General features: G+C 39.7%; 1 protein-coding gene across 2 annotated transcripts in view; it reads right to left on the bottom strand.

Moving 5' to 3' along the window:
• The window catches only part of MAMDC2 (MAM domain containing 2), a 167,048-nt gene that overhangs the window by 25,348 nt on the left and 121,729 nt on the right, over positions 1-19,971 (bottom strand). The window contains exons 10-11 of one of the 2 annotated variants that reach the window (XR_001161818.1): positions 5,121-5,214; positions 3,115-3,263 (exon numbers count right to left, since the gene is read on the bottom strand). Coding sequence is in view for 1 of the 2 variants with exons in the window: in XM_003782936.2 (XP_003782984.1) it covers positions 3,111-3,263; positions 5,121-5,214 (247 nt within the window). In the remaining variant the exon portion in view is untranslated. Of the gene's footprint in view, positions 1-3,110; positions 3,264-5,120; positions 5,215-19,971 lie in introns of both variants that reach the window. The other variant, XM_003782936.2, reaches the window with a different exon arrangement.

The following is a 19,971-nucleotide window of genomic DNA, read 5'->3' as shown; positions in this document are numbered from 1 at the left end:
GTACTGTCCTCATGAATGGATTAATGCTGTTATCATGGGAGTGGGTTCCTTATTAGAGGATGGATTTGGCCCCCTCTTGCTCTTTCTCTCACTCTTTCTTTGTCCTGCCACCAGGGGATAATGCAGCAAGAAGACCCTCGTTAGAGGCCACTGCCTCAATCCTGGTCTTTCTAGCCTCCAGAGTTGTGAAGTGGTAAATTTCTGACCTTTACAAATTACTCAGTCTCAGGTATTGTGTTATAGCAGCACAAAACAGACTGAGCTAGTAACCTTGTCACAGTATGATCGGAGTCAATACATCAGCCACATACAGCTGGCTGCTTTAGAGACCAGGACAAGAGGAAGCCATGCTTTGGGGTGTTTAGTATATACAGTAGGTTTTCGGGATGGAGCCCTGGAGTTACACTTCAACTCTGTTATAAAGACACTAAGAACAGTTGAGAAAAAAAGGTAGATGCTTTCTGTTAAATGCATTTCTAGGAATGTCCAAAAATACCATTCATTGATTTGAACATAGCCTTTTCAAGAGAAGATAACTCCCCTTTGGTGGTTAGGGGTGAGAAATCTAGGTCACACGTGGTCCTTTAGTGTCATAGGACTGGGAAACTCTGGTAAGGCAGTGTGGAAGAATATGGCCAGTAGAACCAGACAAACCTGAGATTCAGGGCCCCCCCCCATCAGTTACTACTGTGTGGCCCTGAACTTCCCTGAGCTTCAGTTTCCTCCTCTGAAAAATGGTAACTTCCTATGATCTTGTAGGTTGTAGTAAGGACATAAAGGAGCACAGTGTTGCACACGGTGAGCGTTCAGTGCAGAAGTCCTCCCTTATCTGCAGTTGTGTTTCCATGGTTTCAGTTACCTGCAGTCAACTGCAGTCCAAAAATATGAAATGGAAAATTCAGAAACAATTTATCCATTTTAAAGTGCAAGCTAGTCTGAGTAGCATGGCTGAATCTCACACGATCCTGCTGTCCTGAGCAGGACAGGAATCATCCCTTTGTCCAGCATATGTAGGCTATGTTCTCTGTTCGTGAGGCACTTGGTGGCTGCTTTCAGGCATCTTCTATGGGTCTTAGAATGTACAGGGGATACGTTCTAAGACCCAGTTTATTGTAAATGATCTCAAGCTATTATATATCCTTAGTGAAACTGTTACTAAAGCAATTTTAAGAACAAAAACAAAACACCATCAATCCAATCCTGTACCTGTAGGTACTGGTAGCAAAATCTGTTTTCTCATTTGCATTGTTGTGTATGGAAATAAAAAGATATAACCCATAAAAGATTTTATTTAGTTAGAAAAGTGGAACATGTCATGAGAAATTTCTGGAAATTTGCATTGAGGCAGGTGAAATAAAGAATGAAGAAGGATATTAGAAATAATTCACTTTAAAACTCAGAATTTTCTCTGTTGTGTGCCGGAGAATTTCATTTAATGTGTCAAGTATTCACTCAAAGTAAATATTGAACGCACTAAGAAGTTTCTGCATTCAGTTTTTGCTATGAAATTTGATCCTAGTCAGCTGAAACATTCTTCTAAGTTTTCAAGAAGACAAAGTAAACACAACCACATCACTTTCTTTAAACGAAGTCACACCAAATTAGTCAGTCTATCCCTATAAGCCAGGAATAATGCAAATAAGTTAGTAGAATTATGAGCAATTTAATATCAACTACATGTGTTTTTGATAGATTCTCACAGATTTTGTGTATATGGGGATGATACGTATATCATCCCCAAATATGATGGTAAGGGAGGGAGAGAAGACTCAGTTGAATGAGAAAAGAAAATTTTGATTTGAGGCCAGGCGTGCTGGCTCACGCCTGTAATCCTAGCATGCCGGGAAGCCAAGGCAGATGGATTGCTTGAGCTCAAGGGGTCGACACAAGCCTGAGCAGGAGTGAGACCCTATCTCTACTAAAAATAGAAAAACTAGCCAGGTGTGGTGGTGCTACTTATAGTCCCAGCTACTCAAGAGGCTGAGGCTAGAGGATCACTTGAGCCCAAGAGTTTGAGGCTGTGCCACAGTGTACTATCCAGGCCAACAAAGTGAGACTCTGTCTCGAGAAAAAAAAAAAAAAAAGAAAATTTTGATTTGGACTGGATTTTTTTTAACATACTTGAATATGTGATTGCTCTAATACTTCAACAGGACTGGAAAGGTAGAGGATTTGCCAAGAGATGGGGAGAGAAGACCTTTTAGAGGATGTTTGAAGTGAGGTATGGAAAGAAAAAGAATAAAGCTGCTTGTGATTGCATCTTACTTAGATTCTACCGTGCAGGTCGTTCTGTGGTGTTATTCCACAGGCCTATCATGAGGTAGGCCTTAAGAAACAGCACAGTGCAATTTATCTTCATAGTAAATATAATGCTTTTTTCTAGAAGATCTTTAAGGATCTCTATGAGTCTAGTACTGGGGGTGGTTTTGCTTCTCGAGACCAAATGTACTTTTGTCCAATTGCTATGTCAAATGAACTATGAAATGGGGGTGTCAAGGAGAAAAGTCCACCTATGGGACATGTTGTATCACTGACATTGTCTACAGTTGCTAACACACAGTGATAACACAAAGCAGATGAACTTTTAGTCTGCTTTATTGCTGTTTACACATTTCCCGCAGAAAATGCACCCTCTTACTGCCTGCGCCTTCAGTGGGCTGCTCCTTCTGCTTTTAGCCTGAGGATGCTGTAAATCATGTTTCCCAGGTGAGTTTTCCATCATGTTTCAGCTACTAGAAGCCTTGGAGTCAAACTCGTAGGCCTCTTCCCCTGCCTGCCAGGACCTTTTATATGCTAGGCCTCAGCCCTGGCTCCAATTAGATCACTATTTTTTTTTTCCACTTTCATCCCTCTCTCTTTTATTTTGAAATCTACTTCTCATAAAATTATCTCTGTGTGCATATCTTGGTAAGCCTTTTTAGATCCTCTTTGCAGCCATATACAGAAGCGATGTAATCAACAGGAAGAAGGATTTTCAATGCACATAGGAATTATCTTTGTGTTGAATCACATGCACGACATAAATCTGCACATTTCAAAATGCAGCCGACGATCCTACAGTACTAGTTTAGAAGGTTTCTGAGGAAACAGCACCACGCAGCATAACTCACCTACCCCAGTAGTGTGATCTCCCTTTGGTCCTGTGTAGGAAGTGGGAGTTTCTCCCCGCCTCCTGTGCCAGCTGCTCCGGTTTCTCTTCTCCTGAGTAAAGGCACATTCATTTTGTTCGAAAGTACACTCTCCAGGTGTAGGTGGAAGCCTCTCTGCAAGGAAATAGCAGCTGTTGCAATTGCTGAGACACTTTCAAGGAATATGGGCTGCTGGCAACGGGCTCTGTGTGCGTGGTTTCTGGCCATATGCTTCGCAACAGAGAGGCAGCTGCCCCCACCCCCACCCCCATCCCCACCCCTGCCACCCACCTATGGGAAGTTCTTGCCTCCAGCTGGAGGCTGCCCTTCTCCATCCACCCTGTCACAGGGGCAGAGAGAACTATCAGGAATCGATCTAGACTGACAATACTGGGAGACACTTTGAGAAAGAAACTTTCTCTAAATTGCCAATTTATTTGTGTGACTTAGCTTATGAAGCTATGAAAAAGGCAGAGTGCCTCTATAAAAATTCGTAAAATAGTAAAATTATGCCACTTATAATGCATGAAATTTCTTCAGAAATCCCTGAGTGAAGAGTACCCTCATAACAACTGTCTAGCTGCTCTGGAGGAAGAGAGAATGGCAGAGAGCTGGGTGTAATTCTGGAGGCAGAGCTGTGTGGAGCAGGGACACAGGATTCATCTCTCTGTGCCTCAGTTTTCTTCTCTGTAACATGGGAATACTAATGGCACTTCCTTCATGGGCTTGTGAGGATAAAAGGAGATGGTATGAAAATTCCAAACATGAACGTGTCAATAATTATTAGTGAAATAAGCACTAAGACTAAATAATACTAAAACTTGGTTTTTTATGCCACCTAGAGCCTTATTTTTCTTTTCCATAATAAAATGTTTGTGTCTTTGAATGTTGTCTACAATAACTTTAATAAGTCTTATTAGAATAGTACTACTTCCTGACTGGGTATTTCTTTGTTTGACTGTGGTTGTACCCTACTCCATCTAGATTCTAGGCAAGTTTTTCTAATAAATAGCCTATCTTTTATGTCCCTTATGTCATAGTCATTTTATTTCACTTTATTATGTATTAGCTGATGAAGTCTCATTCTCTCTTTCTAAAATCTTTTATTGACTTGTGTGGCGTACACACATAGATTTGCTACATGGATATGTCACGTCATGGATATGGCAAAGTCTGGGTTTTCTGTCTAACCCTTCCCTCTTCTATGCCTTGACTGTAGAGATTTTTATCTGTGTTGTCCTTACAGTAGCTGGCAAATCAAAGGCCTAAAACCAATTTGTCTTTTAATTAAGTAAATATAGAGATTCTTCTCCAGTGCCAGATTGACACAAAAATTTTCCTGTTCATCAACAAAATGGATATCCCATGATTTAGGATGAAATGGTGATTAGCAGATGCAGACCAAATATCTGGGTTGAGGTCTGTACTGTTTTCTTATTAAACATAATATCCAACACATAGCTACCTACCAGGACTTGATTTTGTTACTATCATCAGTACTTGGTTTATTGTTCTACGGTCATTCAATTCACTTCAAAAATACTTGTTTTATTAAAATTTTAAAATTATATGCTTAGCAAGTATCTGTGAAATAAGAATTTCTTCAATACGGCTGAAAATCTTCATTCATGTAAAGATAACAACATTGATAAGAACAGGAACAATTATAGTAGAATGTATTTGTTCATAGAGAACAGTTTCGTGTCAGATCCTATGCCAGGGATTGTATGGGTATTATCCTCAATATTCAGGTAGATATTCCATAATCCCCCTTACAAATGAAAATAAGGGGGGAAGTCACATGAACAAAGATGGAACATTCAATGCACCATTTCTACGTTGCAAAGCTGACTGCACAGCTCTGCAGAAGACGCTTTTGTCAAGAAAAGCAAAGGACTAACTAGCACAGATTATACCCATGTGGTTCTTAGAGAAACAGGAGGCACATGTACCTGCCAGGGAGACGAAGAGCTGAAATGACTGCTGTCTTACCTGGAGACCAGCAGCTTCCCAACTGCACTGTAATGTCATCCAAGGCTACAAGCCCACAGTCCCAAAAACTTTTGCATAGACTCATGAACACCACCTGCAATGTATAAAAATAAAGCTGTAAATTCTGTTCACTGAAAATTGGAAACTCTCACAACCTGAGATTGACTTAGCACAGCAGGCATGCCTAAGCCAACCACAAATACTTCTTCATTGTCCCTAGGAATAATGGAACTCCGTGGCATGAAGAATGGTTATCATGTATATATGGTCCTGGAGATACTTATATTATTTTTGTGTGTGGCGTCATCCTTACAGTGATAAACTGTGCATAGTAATGGTGAAATCAGTGGCATTCTGCGAAGAATCCACAGGAAGAATGGGAAGAGCAAGAGGTTAACTGCGTGACAGAGAAAGGCCTATCAGGTTTTAAATATTTTCTCCAGATAATTCTCAAAGAACATAGAGTTGATGGATTTCCAAGCATTTTCCAAACATTTCCAGTACAAACACTATTGATTTCTTTGAAATGACTCTCTGGCAATGTTGCTTCATTCACAGGGTGAGCAAAGTCCCAGTGATTTGCCATCTGGAGACTGGTATTCCATTTCCAAAGACAAAGATTTATGTTCCCTGTTGGTAACGCTGATAAAAGCCCTAAACACAGTTATTTTATCAGGTCCAACATTTTTATTGTTTTGTATGTGAAGGAAAAACAAATCCATACCATAAATTATTAAATTTATTGTGCCAGAGAAAGAGAGAGAAGTCTTGGATTTCTTTCTATTAGGCCATTTTTTAAGGGTACTTTTCATACATACGATGAGCAAAGAGCACTTTATAAAGCTTTTATATTATATTGTCCTTGTACTTGCAGTTTACAAAGCTGCTTCCCATGTTTTGTGTAAGTAGCACAAGCCCACGCGGTCCACGTTCAATCCAAGAATTACAAATCTCAGTCCCCCAAAGACAATACCTGCTATAGCAGAAGCTAAGTCCAACTTAAAAACAATGAGAACATTTGATCTTTTTGGGGGGTTCGAATAGGCAGAATGTATGTCCGAAATTTATTTGTATTATTGTAGGGTCCCTTTGCTCTTTGACGATTAGCTTTCTTAGAATGTTGAATTTATTTAAAAAGAAATTTGAAAATCATGTGACAGCTTACGGGAATGTAAAATATAAAATGTCTTAAGCCAAAATCTTCATGATAATTACTAATTATAAGATGTGTGAAGGTTTATTTTCACTGTATTCATACGGCTTTCAAATATGAAAAGAAAAGCTTAGAGTTTTTAACAACGTAAAACTGGATTCACAAAGAACAAAACAAAATGGGGTGGGTTTTCTGGTTGTTGCTGTTTTGTCATTTTCCTCTGTTGATTATTTTTATTTTTGTAAATTCCACAGGTTACCTCACCGTAAAATCTGTTACTTGCAGGGTTTAAGCCTGGGAACTTATTTCCCATTTATAATGTAATGGTCTGTGTCATTAGCCCTGAATGCAATTTTTGTTATTATAAGGAAATTTTAATATGTCTCAATAATTGAATTAATTGTGCTGCAAAGAGAAAGGGCTTAGCTTTCTCTCCTTTTGGCAGCTTTAAAGACTATTCTTCACCAGGAAACTGAAAAGTACTTTTTCAAAATATATAAATATCCCCCTTTTTAAAAGGGATATATTACCTTGCTTTCATGTGTTTATTTTATAGTGACCATTAAACCAAATCAGAAAGCAAGCATCCCAAATTTCAAAAACAGAAGAAATAGATAAAATTTACTATAACAATCTAAGAAACAAGCCATCATCAGATCTGATGACTTGTAAATATTATTCACTAGTACAGAAATAAAGTCCTCTCAGAATGTTCAGTAGAAAAATCTGGTTAGATAAAATGAAATAAAATAAAATTATACCTAACTCATCTGTAAGTATATAGAAAGAGTCTGGAAAATTTACCAAACTTATAACAATTATGTTAGACTCATGAAATTATGGATACAAAGAAAAAGAAATCAGGGGATCTATGATTCTGATGTGGAGTAATGACTTGGTCATTATCGTTTCCTAGATTGTTGATCTTTGTCATTGTCTATTATGAGAGCCAATATAAGAGATACTCTTTATGGCCATCCCAAACAATTTGTGAACAGCCACAGTGGGTTGAATGAAATGTTAAAGATGTTTTGGACACTATCAGGCCACTAGCTTTTTCTTGTGTTAGAGCTTTTTGACACTTAGGACACTAGCCAGACCACGTGTTATTCTGTCTGGTTAAAGATCCCCAAAGTCAGTCAGCTTCTGATTAGATTCAAACTGTGGCCTCACACCTCAAATTTGTTGAGCAGTTGTCTGTCCACATTCCAACACACAAAAGAAAGATCAGCTTGTTTGATTTAACACAGTGGATTTTTCCAGCTGCTATTAATAATGCTGATAATGTCAGCTATTTGGGGGCTCCAGTTTACATTTTGCAGGCCCTGTGAGGTGGAGAGGTTATTTTAGGACAGTTGGTGACTGGGCAAGCTGCTGAGTGGGCCCGGTTGAGACAGGACATAGGAAAAGCCAAACATCCTGGCCTGTTCTTAAAAACTCTCCTTCTGGGGCCAGGTAAGATTGTGACAAGAAGGAAAATAGCCAGGGTCTAAATTCTTTATTTATACATCTTTAAAAAATATATATTTCATCTTATTTCAAAATAAGTAGAAAATCTCTAAAGACTAGAAAAAAATCTTCGACGGTTTGAATGTATATTAATATCTATTTAAGAGGGGGGAAAGAGGAGGCCCCAGGTAAAATGATATTTCTTTTACAGTTGTTCATAATTTTTTTTTCATGGCTAGGAAGAATCAACTTTATTTCTTTTTTAATTTTATTAAATCATAACAGTGTACATTAATACTATCATGGGGTACAGTGTACTGTTTCTGTATACAATTTGAAATACTTTCATCCAACTGGTTAACATAGCCTTCATGTCTTTTTCTTAGGTATTGCGTTAAGACGTTTATATTCTACATTTAGAGAGATTCACATGTACCCTTATAAGATGAACCACAGGCGTGATCCCACCAATCACACTCCCTCCACCTACCTTCCCCTCTCCTCTCCCCTCCCTCTCCCCTCTCTCCATATTCCTGGGCTAAAATTGGGTTATAGCTTTCCTATGAAAGCTATAAATTAGTTTCATAGTAGGACTGAGTACATTGGACACTTTTTCGTCCATTCTTGGGATACTTTGCTAAGAAGAATCTGGAGAACACTTAGAGAACTAAAAATAGACCTGCCATTTGATCCTATAATTCCTCTATTAGGTATATATCCAGAAGACCAAAAAATCACACTACAATAAAGATATTTGTATCAGAATGTTCATTGCAGCCCAATTCATAATTGCTAGGTCATGGAAGAAGCCTAAGAGCCCATCGATCCACAAATGGATCAATAAACTGTGGTATATGTACACCATGGAATACTATGCAGCCCTAAAGAAAGATGGAGACTTTACCTCCTTCATGTTTACATGGATGGAGCTGGAAAGTATTCTTCTCAGCAAAGTTGTTCATGATTTTATGTAAATCACTTAAAAGTTAGTACATAAAACTTGTAAATCAATCTGTTTCAGCCTACTCAAAGTTCCAGTCCTAAGGTACCAGGACTACTTTAATGTTTGTTTTGATGGAGAATATTCATTGTTGAGGAAACCTACCTAGACTAAACTTTAGAACACAAATAAGCAGTGAATAGAGAGCGATATTAAACATATTTGCAAAGAAATAATGTTAAATATAGTCGAGTAAAGATCAACAATATTACTTAACTTATTCTTTATACTAAAAATAGATATTGTCATTTAAAAAAAATCCTCAACAGAGTATTTCATCCTCAGCACTACAGGTATTTTGGGCCAGACACTTTTCTGTTGTGGGAGACTTCTTGGTACATTGTGGGATGTTTAGCAGCAATACTTATCTCTACCCACTAGCTGCCAATGTTGCCCTCAAGTCCTGACAATCGAAAACGTCTTCAGACATTGCCAAATATCTTGTGGTGTAAAGAATCTCCCTGGCTGAGAATCACTAGTCAAGAATAGTAGAAAAGTGCTATGTGGATTATAGAAAATCCCACTTACTAAATTCCTATTATATGCAGTCTCTGATTCCCTGCTGATTTCAACCTACTTACTCTCCCCACTCAGAATAAGAGTATTTTCATAAATGGACTAGATCGAGTTAGCTTTCTCTTCTTCTGCACATCATCAGGTGTGATTCTAACTAGTAGTGGAGTATCTTCAAGTCCTGGGAACCAAAGCTAAAGAAACAGAAACACAAGGCAGACAGATGAATACTCAAACTGAATAACCACCCTCCAGACCATGGGGGCAGTCTGGCCCCTTTCCCTAATATAGCTTTGGACTGGATTTCTACACAGACCCTTGCCACAGTACCTCTCTTCCCCCAAATAAAAAACTTGGCCTGGAAAAGTCCAGCAAAGTTCCTAGATCAGGGATTTACGGTTCCAATTTTCTATTTCAGAAAACTGTAATTACGAGAGGGCGATAGAATCCCCTCTTTGTTTCCATCTTTTCCCCTTTCAAATAATGATTACTCTCTAGAAAAAACATAATGACACATAGCAGAACCTAGAAGGTAACTTAGCAGTAATATTCTATCTTGTAGTATATAATTTCAACTCTCTTCTAAAGTTTTTTATTTTGGGAAAGAGAGTTGCTGTGGAGAGGGTGGGTGGTAGAAATTCAGTCTAAGGTTATGTTAGTCAAAGGGGCTGTTTGGGTCCAGTGCCCCTGGCTGGGCCTGTAAAAGTCTAGCAAAGTTCCTGCTTTAGGTACCCAGGAAAGAAAAAAATATAGAAATAGATATGTCAAGATTCATTTTCTCAAACCAAATCAGGTTAGATTTTAAAAGAATCAGGGTTACAGATTTTCTCTCTAAGAAATGTTACAGTTTAAGAGCTACCAAATACAACAAATAGGATTTTCGCCAGGGAAAGAAACAAGCTTTGTAGAAAGCTATGGAAAACGATTAAATAAAACCTTTGGGCTCAGCGCCTGTAGCTCAAGAGGCTAAGGCGCCAGTCACGTACCCTGGAGCGGGCGGGTTCAAATCCAGACCAGCCCGTCAAACAACAAGGACAACTATTACCAAAAGTAGCGGGGCGTTGTGGTGGGTGCCTATAATCCCAGCTACTTGGGAGGCTGAAGCAAGAGAATCACTTAAGCCCAAGAGTTGGAGGTTGCTGTGAGCTGTGACACCACAGCACTCTATCCAGGGCAAGGGCTTGAGACTTTGTCTCAAAAATAAATAAATAAAACCTTTGTTGTGCAGTTGAAAGGAGTTGTTTGTATTAAAGAGCTACATACAGGGTGAATTAACTGTTTGTTTGTTTGTTTTTACTGCCTTTTAGAGTAGTTTCCATGGCTTGTTTGATAGACACAGCGGGAGGTTGTTGGGTTAATCTGCCGTCTACTTTACCAATTGAAGATCCCCATTTAGACCTGTAATTAGCATGTGAATGATAGCTTCCAGAAATTGCCTTCTATCTTCAGATAAACACACTTTAATTCTTTGCCAACATCATAAATTACTCGTGTTCACATAATGAACCTAGTTAAGTTATTATGAGTGGTAAACCTCAATAATTTACTAGATCATTTGATTCCGAGTTAAATTTAACTTTTCTTCTGATGAGACTAAAATCCTTTAAAATCATTTGCACAGATAAATTTGGAGATGGCAACTACAGAGCTGGTGGCATAGTTATTCACAAAATTACTATAATTCAGTCAGTGAAATTCCAGAGCCCTTCTGAAAGACACTACTGGCACAATTTCAAGATACACTATAGAATGTAATTGCATTCACTTAAACCGCCTGACAATAAGTTGTAATGGAATTTCAAAACACACAAAGCTGAACAAAACAAAAATTCTAATATTGAGAAACTTAGGAACTTACACAAATCCCTAGAGATAGGATGACTGCAGCTTCATTAAGTGTGAGATTTTAGCACTCTTAGAAGTTTTGGGAAAGCGTTGCTAAATTGTTACAGCATGCCTCTTGCAGATACTATATTTGGTCTGCATATCCTACAAAAGGCAGAATGACCATGTGTTTTTAAATAAGTCTTTAGCTGACCAACACTTTCTTCTTAAAGGACTCATCTGTTTTGTTTTTTCTTTTTTTAAACACACATCTGATTTAATTCAACTTTTGGCTTTGACAAGCAACAAAGAATGAGCAGCTTCCAATGTTTCCCACTGTGAAACGTCTTTCTGCTCCCAGGAGCCTTCAGGTCTCGGGTAGAGGCCTGGATTAGAATACAGGCCTACAGCTGAATATTTTCATTGCTATTTGGGTGGTAAACATCCAAATCTCTCAACTCATGGATTCTAGAAATCGGCATTATTTTTGCATCTGCTGGGTACTGTAAGAGGAGGGGAGGTTCCAGAAGCGGCCTGAGAATCAGTTATTTTTAGAATGAGGCAATAGTCCCAATAGCCTGTGATACTCCCTCACACAATAGCTGGCTGCAGACCGAGGGATGAAGCACTGGACTCCCTCTCTATCCCCGCATTACACCAGAGCCAGAGCATCCTGCGTTACACCACCCTGCTAGACCAAACATACCTTTGACCTGTGTTGACAGCCAGCTTCCTATCACTTTCCCTTATGTGTACAGAGATTTCTGTAACTCAGCACGGGGCCTGGCTCTCACATGGCTTGTGGCTGAGTTTCAGACCTGGCTGACATCGAACCCGTCATAACGTCTCTTCTCCACAGCAGCATTTCTCTCACCTCGGCCATGTCCTTCTCCCTCCTCTCTGTGCTGAGAATGTACACCCTTGGGAGGGAGTCGGGAGGACTCCCTCCCACGCCCTCTCCCCTCCACACCTGCAACATCATCTTCATCCCTTTTCACTTTATTTTGGGAGCAAGGCCTGTCTGACTCCAAAGTCCCATTCCTTTCAGCATGAGACAGAGGTGACTAAGCCACACAATTAATGTGGAAGATCCAAAAGGGGAAAAAAAAAAAAAGTGAAAGCCTCTGAAAAAAAAGAACATGCAACAAAGGGTAAGATGCTGTCACTTTTAGAGTTTTAGACTCTCTAATTCCACACCCTAATAATGAGGACATTATTAAATAAAATTATCCCATAAACCTCTTATTATCACTGAAGGAAGTTAAATGTGAATACCTTCCTGCTTTGAATATACACTCCTCAGGAAAGCAGGTGGCCATTTGGTGACTTCCTATGGGCCTTTGTGCTGCCCTGTGATTTTGCATAAAAAAAAATAATATATTGAGGTGGACGTACAATGTAGTTTCTCTCTGGCCCACCTCCCTTAGGGAGATCTCCTGGTCAAACACTTTCCTGACTGATGTGATGTAATGTAGTATAAAGGGCAATTTAATTGTCATATCCAAGGATGGCCATCATAATATGGAGTTATTGTTGTGGTTCACTTGGATGAAGGTATAAAAATGTTCGTCCTATATGAAGACATACAGCAGGCAATCAATAAACGGCCCAGATGGGGAAGAGTCTAGGTTTCTCTCTTGACCCTCAAGGGCTCACTGTGCTGTAGATGAATAGCGCCTGGGTCAGGAGAAGACAGCAGGCATGTTTAGCGTTCCCCTGCTAATACCCAAACGGGAAGGTGGACTTTGCCCTACTTATGTCTTAGACACAGAAACAATTGTTAGTTTGATTTTCATTGATTCCCAAGGCAAGGTGTAAATCTCTGACTTGACAAAGTAAACTGTACCACGACATATTTATCCAACCCTTAAAAACAGACAAATTTGTATTTTTCAATTTCTCAATATTATTAGCATTACTGGGATAAACATTAATAGGTAAGTCTTTGTGTATAACCATGATTATTCCTTTATGGTAAGTTCTTATAAATAAAATTGGTATATCAAAAGGTATGCATGTTTGGGTGCTTTCTTTTTGATTCACATAATTGAATTGTCATCTTTACCCCCAAACCAGAGCATATAAGAATCCTTTTTGATTTGTTAAATTCATTCATGTTTATTAACTGTATTAAGAGTTTGTCATATATGTTGCAAACTTTTTTTTCTGGCTTGATATTTGCCTTTCAGATTTGCTTGAATAAAACAAAGGAAGAACCAAATAACTTGGTTTGAAGACTGAGATGAAATGGGAAGGTCACAAATAGTAATTCCTTGAGAATTGTGTAGAGACACATGTAAGCTGATATGCAGAAAACAGAAGCTCATGGCCCATCAGTGGTGTGATGGGAGATGCCACAGGGCATGGCTTATGGATTCAGTAGAGAGACTTCTACTAAAGCTGGGTTCTGAAAAGATGGAGCAGAAAATATCTGGAGAAAGAGAGGGGAAAAATATGGGGGTACCTGTACAAAAGGAAATACAATATTTTCTCCCTGATGAAATTAGAAAGTCTTTATCAATGTATGAACTATCAAATCCAAATATGTGAATTGAGCTGATGGCTAAAAAGGCCAGAAAATACTTACCTAGACAACCAGCTCAGAAAACCAGAAGATCTCCAGAGAATCTCAGTGTGAGCATAAACAGAGAATGCTGCATCATCCAGGATTTGGGAAAAGATTCCCTGGAAATGTAGCGATCATAAGGCCATGAAATATTCGTAAGGCAGAGATTTGAGAGTGTGGAGGAGAGGTAGGGTTTTCAGATTCATAGACAAACCTTGGAATAAATGTTTACCTAATTAAGGTTATTAGTAAAACTGCGAAGAAAGAATACCTATTGTGTCTTTACACATATCACATATGGTGCTGGGAGGACAAATTGCCACTCCAGCAATATTCTGTGAAATTAATTACTCAAGAAAGTCATGAAAGAATGCTCTGACATCAATAAGCTCATGTAAGCCGTGTCAGCAAGTACCCGTTGTGGTAATCAGTCTTTTCAGCAATTTTCTCTTAAGTTGACATGAAATACAGAAGCCCTCAACAAACACCAGAAAGGAAATGAAACAGGAAGATAAGAGTATCTGAATCCTGCCTCACTCATATTTAACATAATGTATGGAATTCTTGGACCAACAAGTGATGCTGAGTCTAGCTTGAAAAATGGAAAAGTAGCCTTCCATTCCATTCCTAGACCCTTTATTCAATTTGACATTAACATTTATTCTACTTGACAGTGTAATTTTCCTCGTTCTGTGTACAGAACCACCTTCATTTGGCCTATAATGTGTTGATTACCTTGTCAGCAATTAATGACCTTCCGATTTCTACTCTGCACTCAGCTGCTCTGCTTTAATAATTCTGGGGCATTAATATCCTGGAACAATCTTCTCTCCCAGACATCATGAAATGTGATAGGAAATTCACCTTCTCTCATATATCTTCTTTACACATCGGTTTTGTGGTTCCTTAATCCCTTTATTAGCAGGGCATCTTGCAGTTAAATAGCTACCTGCGAAAAATCTCTACAGAAACTTTCTAGACTCGTTCTTTTATTTGAATGAACTCCTACCATTTAAAAATTTCAGAACCCTAGGTACTTTACATTTAGTCACATTTTTATTATTTAAGGTCACAAGCAAAAGGAAAGTTTTAAAAGTGGATATCTGAATCACAGACTAAACTTTCAACTTTATTTTCCAAAGAGGAAATGACTTTTGTAAGAGGAAATAAAGAAATAAAAAATCCACAAGAACTGTGTTGCACAATGTTAAAACACAGTTTCTGCCCTTCCAATGGCTAAAAATATAACAGGAGGTAGAAGAGACCTAGAGGTCATCTTAAAATATGTCCTTATTTCATAGAGAAGTGACATGAAATTCTGATTTAAATAGTCAATGCCAGAGTCTGGCCAAGCCTTCATTGTCCTAAACTAGGGCTCTTTAATTACAAATATATCATTCCAAAAAACGAAACACAAATCAATGACATAAAGGATTCAAAGAGGAAGGAACATTTGAGATGGTCTTTGAGAGAAGCATCAATATTTTTCTGGTTATGTGTATGTATAATGATTTCTACAGCAAGATCAATGAGAAATACTTTGCTGTTGAAAAGCCCTGGGGAAGCATTGTAAGAGGAAGAAAGAGAACAGAAGACGAGGATTTGAGGAATAAGAACCTGAAGTGGAGCAAAGGTAGTAGCTGAAGGTGCACCTTTCAAAAGTCTGGAGAGTAAAGGAATGAACGGGAGCGAGTGGCTGCTTAAATGGGCGCTGAGATGAAAGACAAGTAGGTTGTTCATTTGTGTCGAATGCAGGAGACCAACACATGTTGGCACTGTGCAAAGGACTAATGGAGAGTAGAGATTTACAAGAGAGGAAATAATTGATGAAATAAAGTCGTAGAGAAGGCAGGAAGGTGAGACCAAATGCGTAGACGGTGGGTTGGTTTGGACGAAGAGCAAGGATAATACTTTGTCAGCCAATGATGTTGGCTCCTAGGAGGAGTCAACATTCAAGGTGGTTTGACACAAAACAAAGCTGTGGGTTGGAGGGGAAATATAGCATATGCTTAAGACACTTCCTCTGTCACTTAAGAATCTATAATTTGGGCCAGTTATGGAGCCTTCCTGAGCCTTCTCCCATGTGTAAAATGAGCATACTAGTAATACCACCATGTGCCCATGGTGAAGATCAAATGAGGTACCTCAGGGAAAGGCCTTTGCATTGCACCTGCCACATAGTCAGAATTCATTAAATGTAGCTGAACAGAAAGAAAGAGACCAAGAAATGTTTTTTCTAGGTCCTGGGCCTCATAAGATTTCATAGGAAACATCTCCTTAGTGTGTGGATAATTTTGTACCTTGATTTTTGCTTCTGTAAGCTGAAAATAAGGTCAGGTATGAACCTTTATTTTAACAGTATTAGATGTTCTTAAAGAAATGGCTGCTTTTATGTAATCATGACCTGCCTACAGTAATTGTTTTAATGTTTGGGAAACATTTTGAAGAGATAGGAATCATGAAATGGTTTTCTGGATCCATTTTTCCCTTTTACTCGAATGGAAAGCTAACAGTCACCTCAAGATTTTCCTACACTAATGAAGATAATGAGGAGAGAGAACAATTCACTCCAAAATGCTTTTTCTAAAGGCCAAACGTCAGGAGAGAGTAACAAGTGATTTTCAGAAATTCTGTAATGATGGAGCGCCAACATTAGCCTCCGAGGAGCCAAGGTTAGTTCTAAAATAGAATAACTATAGAATAGAATAGGGTTAGTACTAAAACCCTAATTTTTAAAAAAAAATCCTGAGAGTTAGCTTTGGGCTCCCATCCTCACCTGATGCTACACTTTTGACATGAGCCCCTGGTAGGCATTTAGGCTTAGTGTAAAAAGCATGGATTCTAAATTCAAAAGACCTGGATCTACTCCTCAGCTTTGCTACTTAACAGCTGTGTGATGTTGGACACTAGCCTTAATTTTCTGCCTGAGCTTTCCTCTTCTGTTAAATGGTACTATAATGCTTTTGTTCCTAGGGAGCTGTAGCAACAAATGTAGTATTGGCAAGTGTTCCAGTAAAGTCCTTTTTTGTTGGCAGCTGTGATAACATTACAGAATTCCTCCATAAGGCTACTCTGCAAGAATGCTGTCTAAGTGACACTTCCCATTGCTTCATTCCTCAATTAGAGGCATTAAACTATCTAGGGGTGACAGCAAGAAGTTATTAATCTAATTAGCCCATTGTCCTTAAAATAGCCTGGGCATATGCTAATGGAGGAAAAGAAGGGTAGCACACAGGTGTCAGAGTGAGGGAAATCAGAGGTGAATTGACTTCTTAAAGTTTTTTTTTTTTCTTTGCAGTTTGGGCCGGGCCGGGCTTGAACCCACCACCCCTGGTATATAGGGCCGGTGCCCTATTCCTTGAGCCACAGGTGCTGCCTGAAGTCTTGACTTCTTTCCAGCTCTGCCCGGGCTGCCCCTCACTCAGCTCAGTGCTGGTCCCCAGTGACAACTCAGTGAGAGGTGAGAGTAATGTCCGTGGCAGTGGGTGCTGCCTTTGGTTCGGGCCCTGATGAATCACCCTTGACTGGCTTTAGGAATGGGTGGTGAGGACACTAAGCACTGGGAGAGGGGCTCCTTCCCACATCAGTGTCACACATGTGATAGGCTCAGGTTAGGCATCTAGTCTATGGCACTTGGGTAACCATGGGCTCGGCTAACTCCACATCCGAGGATGCCAAGGACACTTAAAGGAAATACTTTACTTCTCTCCCAGGAGCGTTATGAGAATTAAAACAAATAACAGAAGATGTCTTTACTCCAAGATAGGCTTAGGGAGCCTCACTTTCTTCAGGTGCACAAGAACAGGCCTTCCCTAAGACTGGAGAGAGACCGCGACCTCCCCCAAATACCTCCCCCAAATACCCTCCACCCAAGGGCACCCTTCAAAGCTGGCTATGCTGTGATTTAAAACCCAGCCTTGCCACTTACCAACCTTAGAAAGTCCACTCATTCATTCTTTTTATTCATTCATTGACCACATAGGTACCAAGCAACATTTACTGCACAGAAATTCACTGATGACCTACTTTGCCTCAGGGCACAGTGCCAGATGCTGTGGAGAAACAAGACCAAAAAGATCCCTGTCCTCCTGAAAGTTACATTTTCATGAGAGAAGAGAGATGGATAAAGAACAAGTAAATAAATGAGATCATTTCAGACGGAGATAAATGTTACGCACAAAATAAACGGGGTAATCTAATGGGGAATAAACTGGGATGGGGAAATAAATGAAGGGTGGAGAGGAAGCACTTGACCTGGGACAGAACCACAAGAACCAGTTTGACATGGGAATGGCTGCCGAAGAAGCTTCCTCTGCAGAGGGGCCTGCAAGCACAAGGCTCTGGGGCAGGAAAGGCCTTGGGCCCAAGGACCAGAGAGAAGGGCCTTGTGACTGTGCAGACTGTGTGACTATGTGGTCACACAGAACAAAGGGAGATGAAGTCAGCAGGGAACAGATCATGCCTTATATGCCACAATAAGAGACGAACTTTATTCTAAGGCCACAGAATAATTTCATGCAAGAGAATGTCATGATTTAATTTTTCTTTCAAGAAAATGATTCTGGCTGCTGGAGGGAGAGGGAGAGGGGAAAAGGGAGGGAGAGAAAAGCAGAGAAACCAGTTAGAAAGATACTGAAGTAGTTAGGGTGAGAAATGATGGCAGCTTAGATCAGGGTGGTGGCTGGGGTGAAGAGAAGTGGTCATATTTGAGATGAATTTTAGAGGTTTCACTGAAAGATTCTGTCTGGAATTTGGTGGAGAGTGGCAAGGAACCAGGAAGAATTAAACTATTTTAATTTCATAAAACTTCAGCTTATTTACTCATAAATTTGAATGTGTTACTGTAACATAATGTTTAAGGATTAATTAAACAAGAGGGCCTGGGCTGCCTGGCACAGAGTAGGTACTTGATAAACAGCCAACTTGTCCCTTGTTCTGACCCAGGTTGAACTGGGAACCCTCTAAATGTTCCGCAAATTCATTTCAGAATTGTAGTCATTAAAAATTCAAACTATTATAAAATGTGTGGTAAGCCAAATAGGTTCAGAAAAATCTCTCAAACTGTCATCAGTTTGGAGTTAGCTAAAGTAAACACTGAGTTATTAAACTGTAAAAACAGCCAATAGAAGCTTCTGGACAGACTGTAACAGCTGACAAGTGTTCACCATATGCTTATTTTTGGTGCTCTGTGACTTAAATAAAACTCCTTTCTAAATGGCAAGAATATTTGGAGAACCACATTCTCTGTGTGGACAGAAACCACATGTGGGAAATGATCACACAGGTTTTGGTGTTGTATTTCTGGAACACTCTTGATCTCTCATGCTTTAATGGTGCTTTCCGGGCTGACGGGGTACACACAAGGACTACTGATCTAACTCTAACTTTCTGAGTCACTCACAATGGAAAAGTTACCTAGGAGCAGGAAGACCATTCATACAACTCTGGTCCTGCCCAGCCATGTGGTCACAGGAATGTCTCTCAGCATTTCAGGGTGGGGGACCTAAGCATAGACACTACATAGACATGCATTTGTCCAACATAGAACTTGCCAGTCTATGATGGATGGTCTCAGTGTAGCCTAGCTGAACACAAGATGAACACATGGTCTTTCTTATTGCTTGGTTCCTTTTCTGCTTTATCGTGGTGAGCTATATAAGAGCGATAGTTCTCTATGCTGCCTGTTATAATCTCTTGGTGCTCCTTATAAAATACTAATTCCCAGGCCCTATACCAAGAGATTCTGCCCTAATCGGCATAGTAGGTGCTATCATTGCTGCCCCCCATGCCCACCCCTTGGGAATGAAGGGCTTATTCCCCCAGCTGCTACTGTTGCTGTCAGTAGACAGTGCCAGGTTGTTAGCCCTCTCTGGGAAGTGCCTTGGCTGAAGACAACTGCCTTGTTCAAAGCAACATCTCCTTCTGAGGTAGCCAGCATCTAATGATTGATCAAGATGGGACTATAAAGACACTACCTCTTACTTCAGGACACTCTGAATGGTGCGCCAGCTTCTGAGCCCTCTGCAGCTCAGATGAAGCCTTCACTGATGATGCATTGCAGCCCAGCAGCTCCCCTGCCTGCCCCTGCTTTCCTTCCCCTTCCTTAGTCATGATCCCAAGAGCACACTCTCATAAACTTCCTGCATACTCATCTCCTTCTTAGTGCTTTCCATGGTTTGAGGGAACACCTGGGCATTAGCATCTATAACACCTGATCAAAACTCAAAATGTGACAGTTATAGAGTATCAAGAGGGGGCCAAATCTTCTGCTAGGCTTTTGGTTCAAGATGGAAAAATAAAGAAAGTAGAGATTAAGAAAACTGACTATGTCTCATGTCTATAATTC

Source organism: Otolemur garnettii, unplaced genomic scaffold, assembly GCF_000181295.1.
Source record: "Otolemur garnettii isolate 467f Iridium unplaced genomic scaffold, OtoGar3 scaffold00006, whole genome shotgun sequence".
NCBI classification, from domain to species: domain Eukaryota; kingdom Metazoa; phylum Chordata; class Mammalia; order Primates; family Galagidae; genus Otolemur; species Otolemur garnettii.
This window is presented reverse-complemented; position numbering and strand designations above follow the sequence as displayed.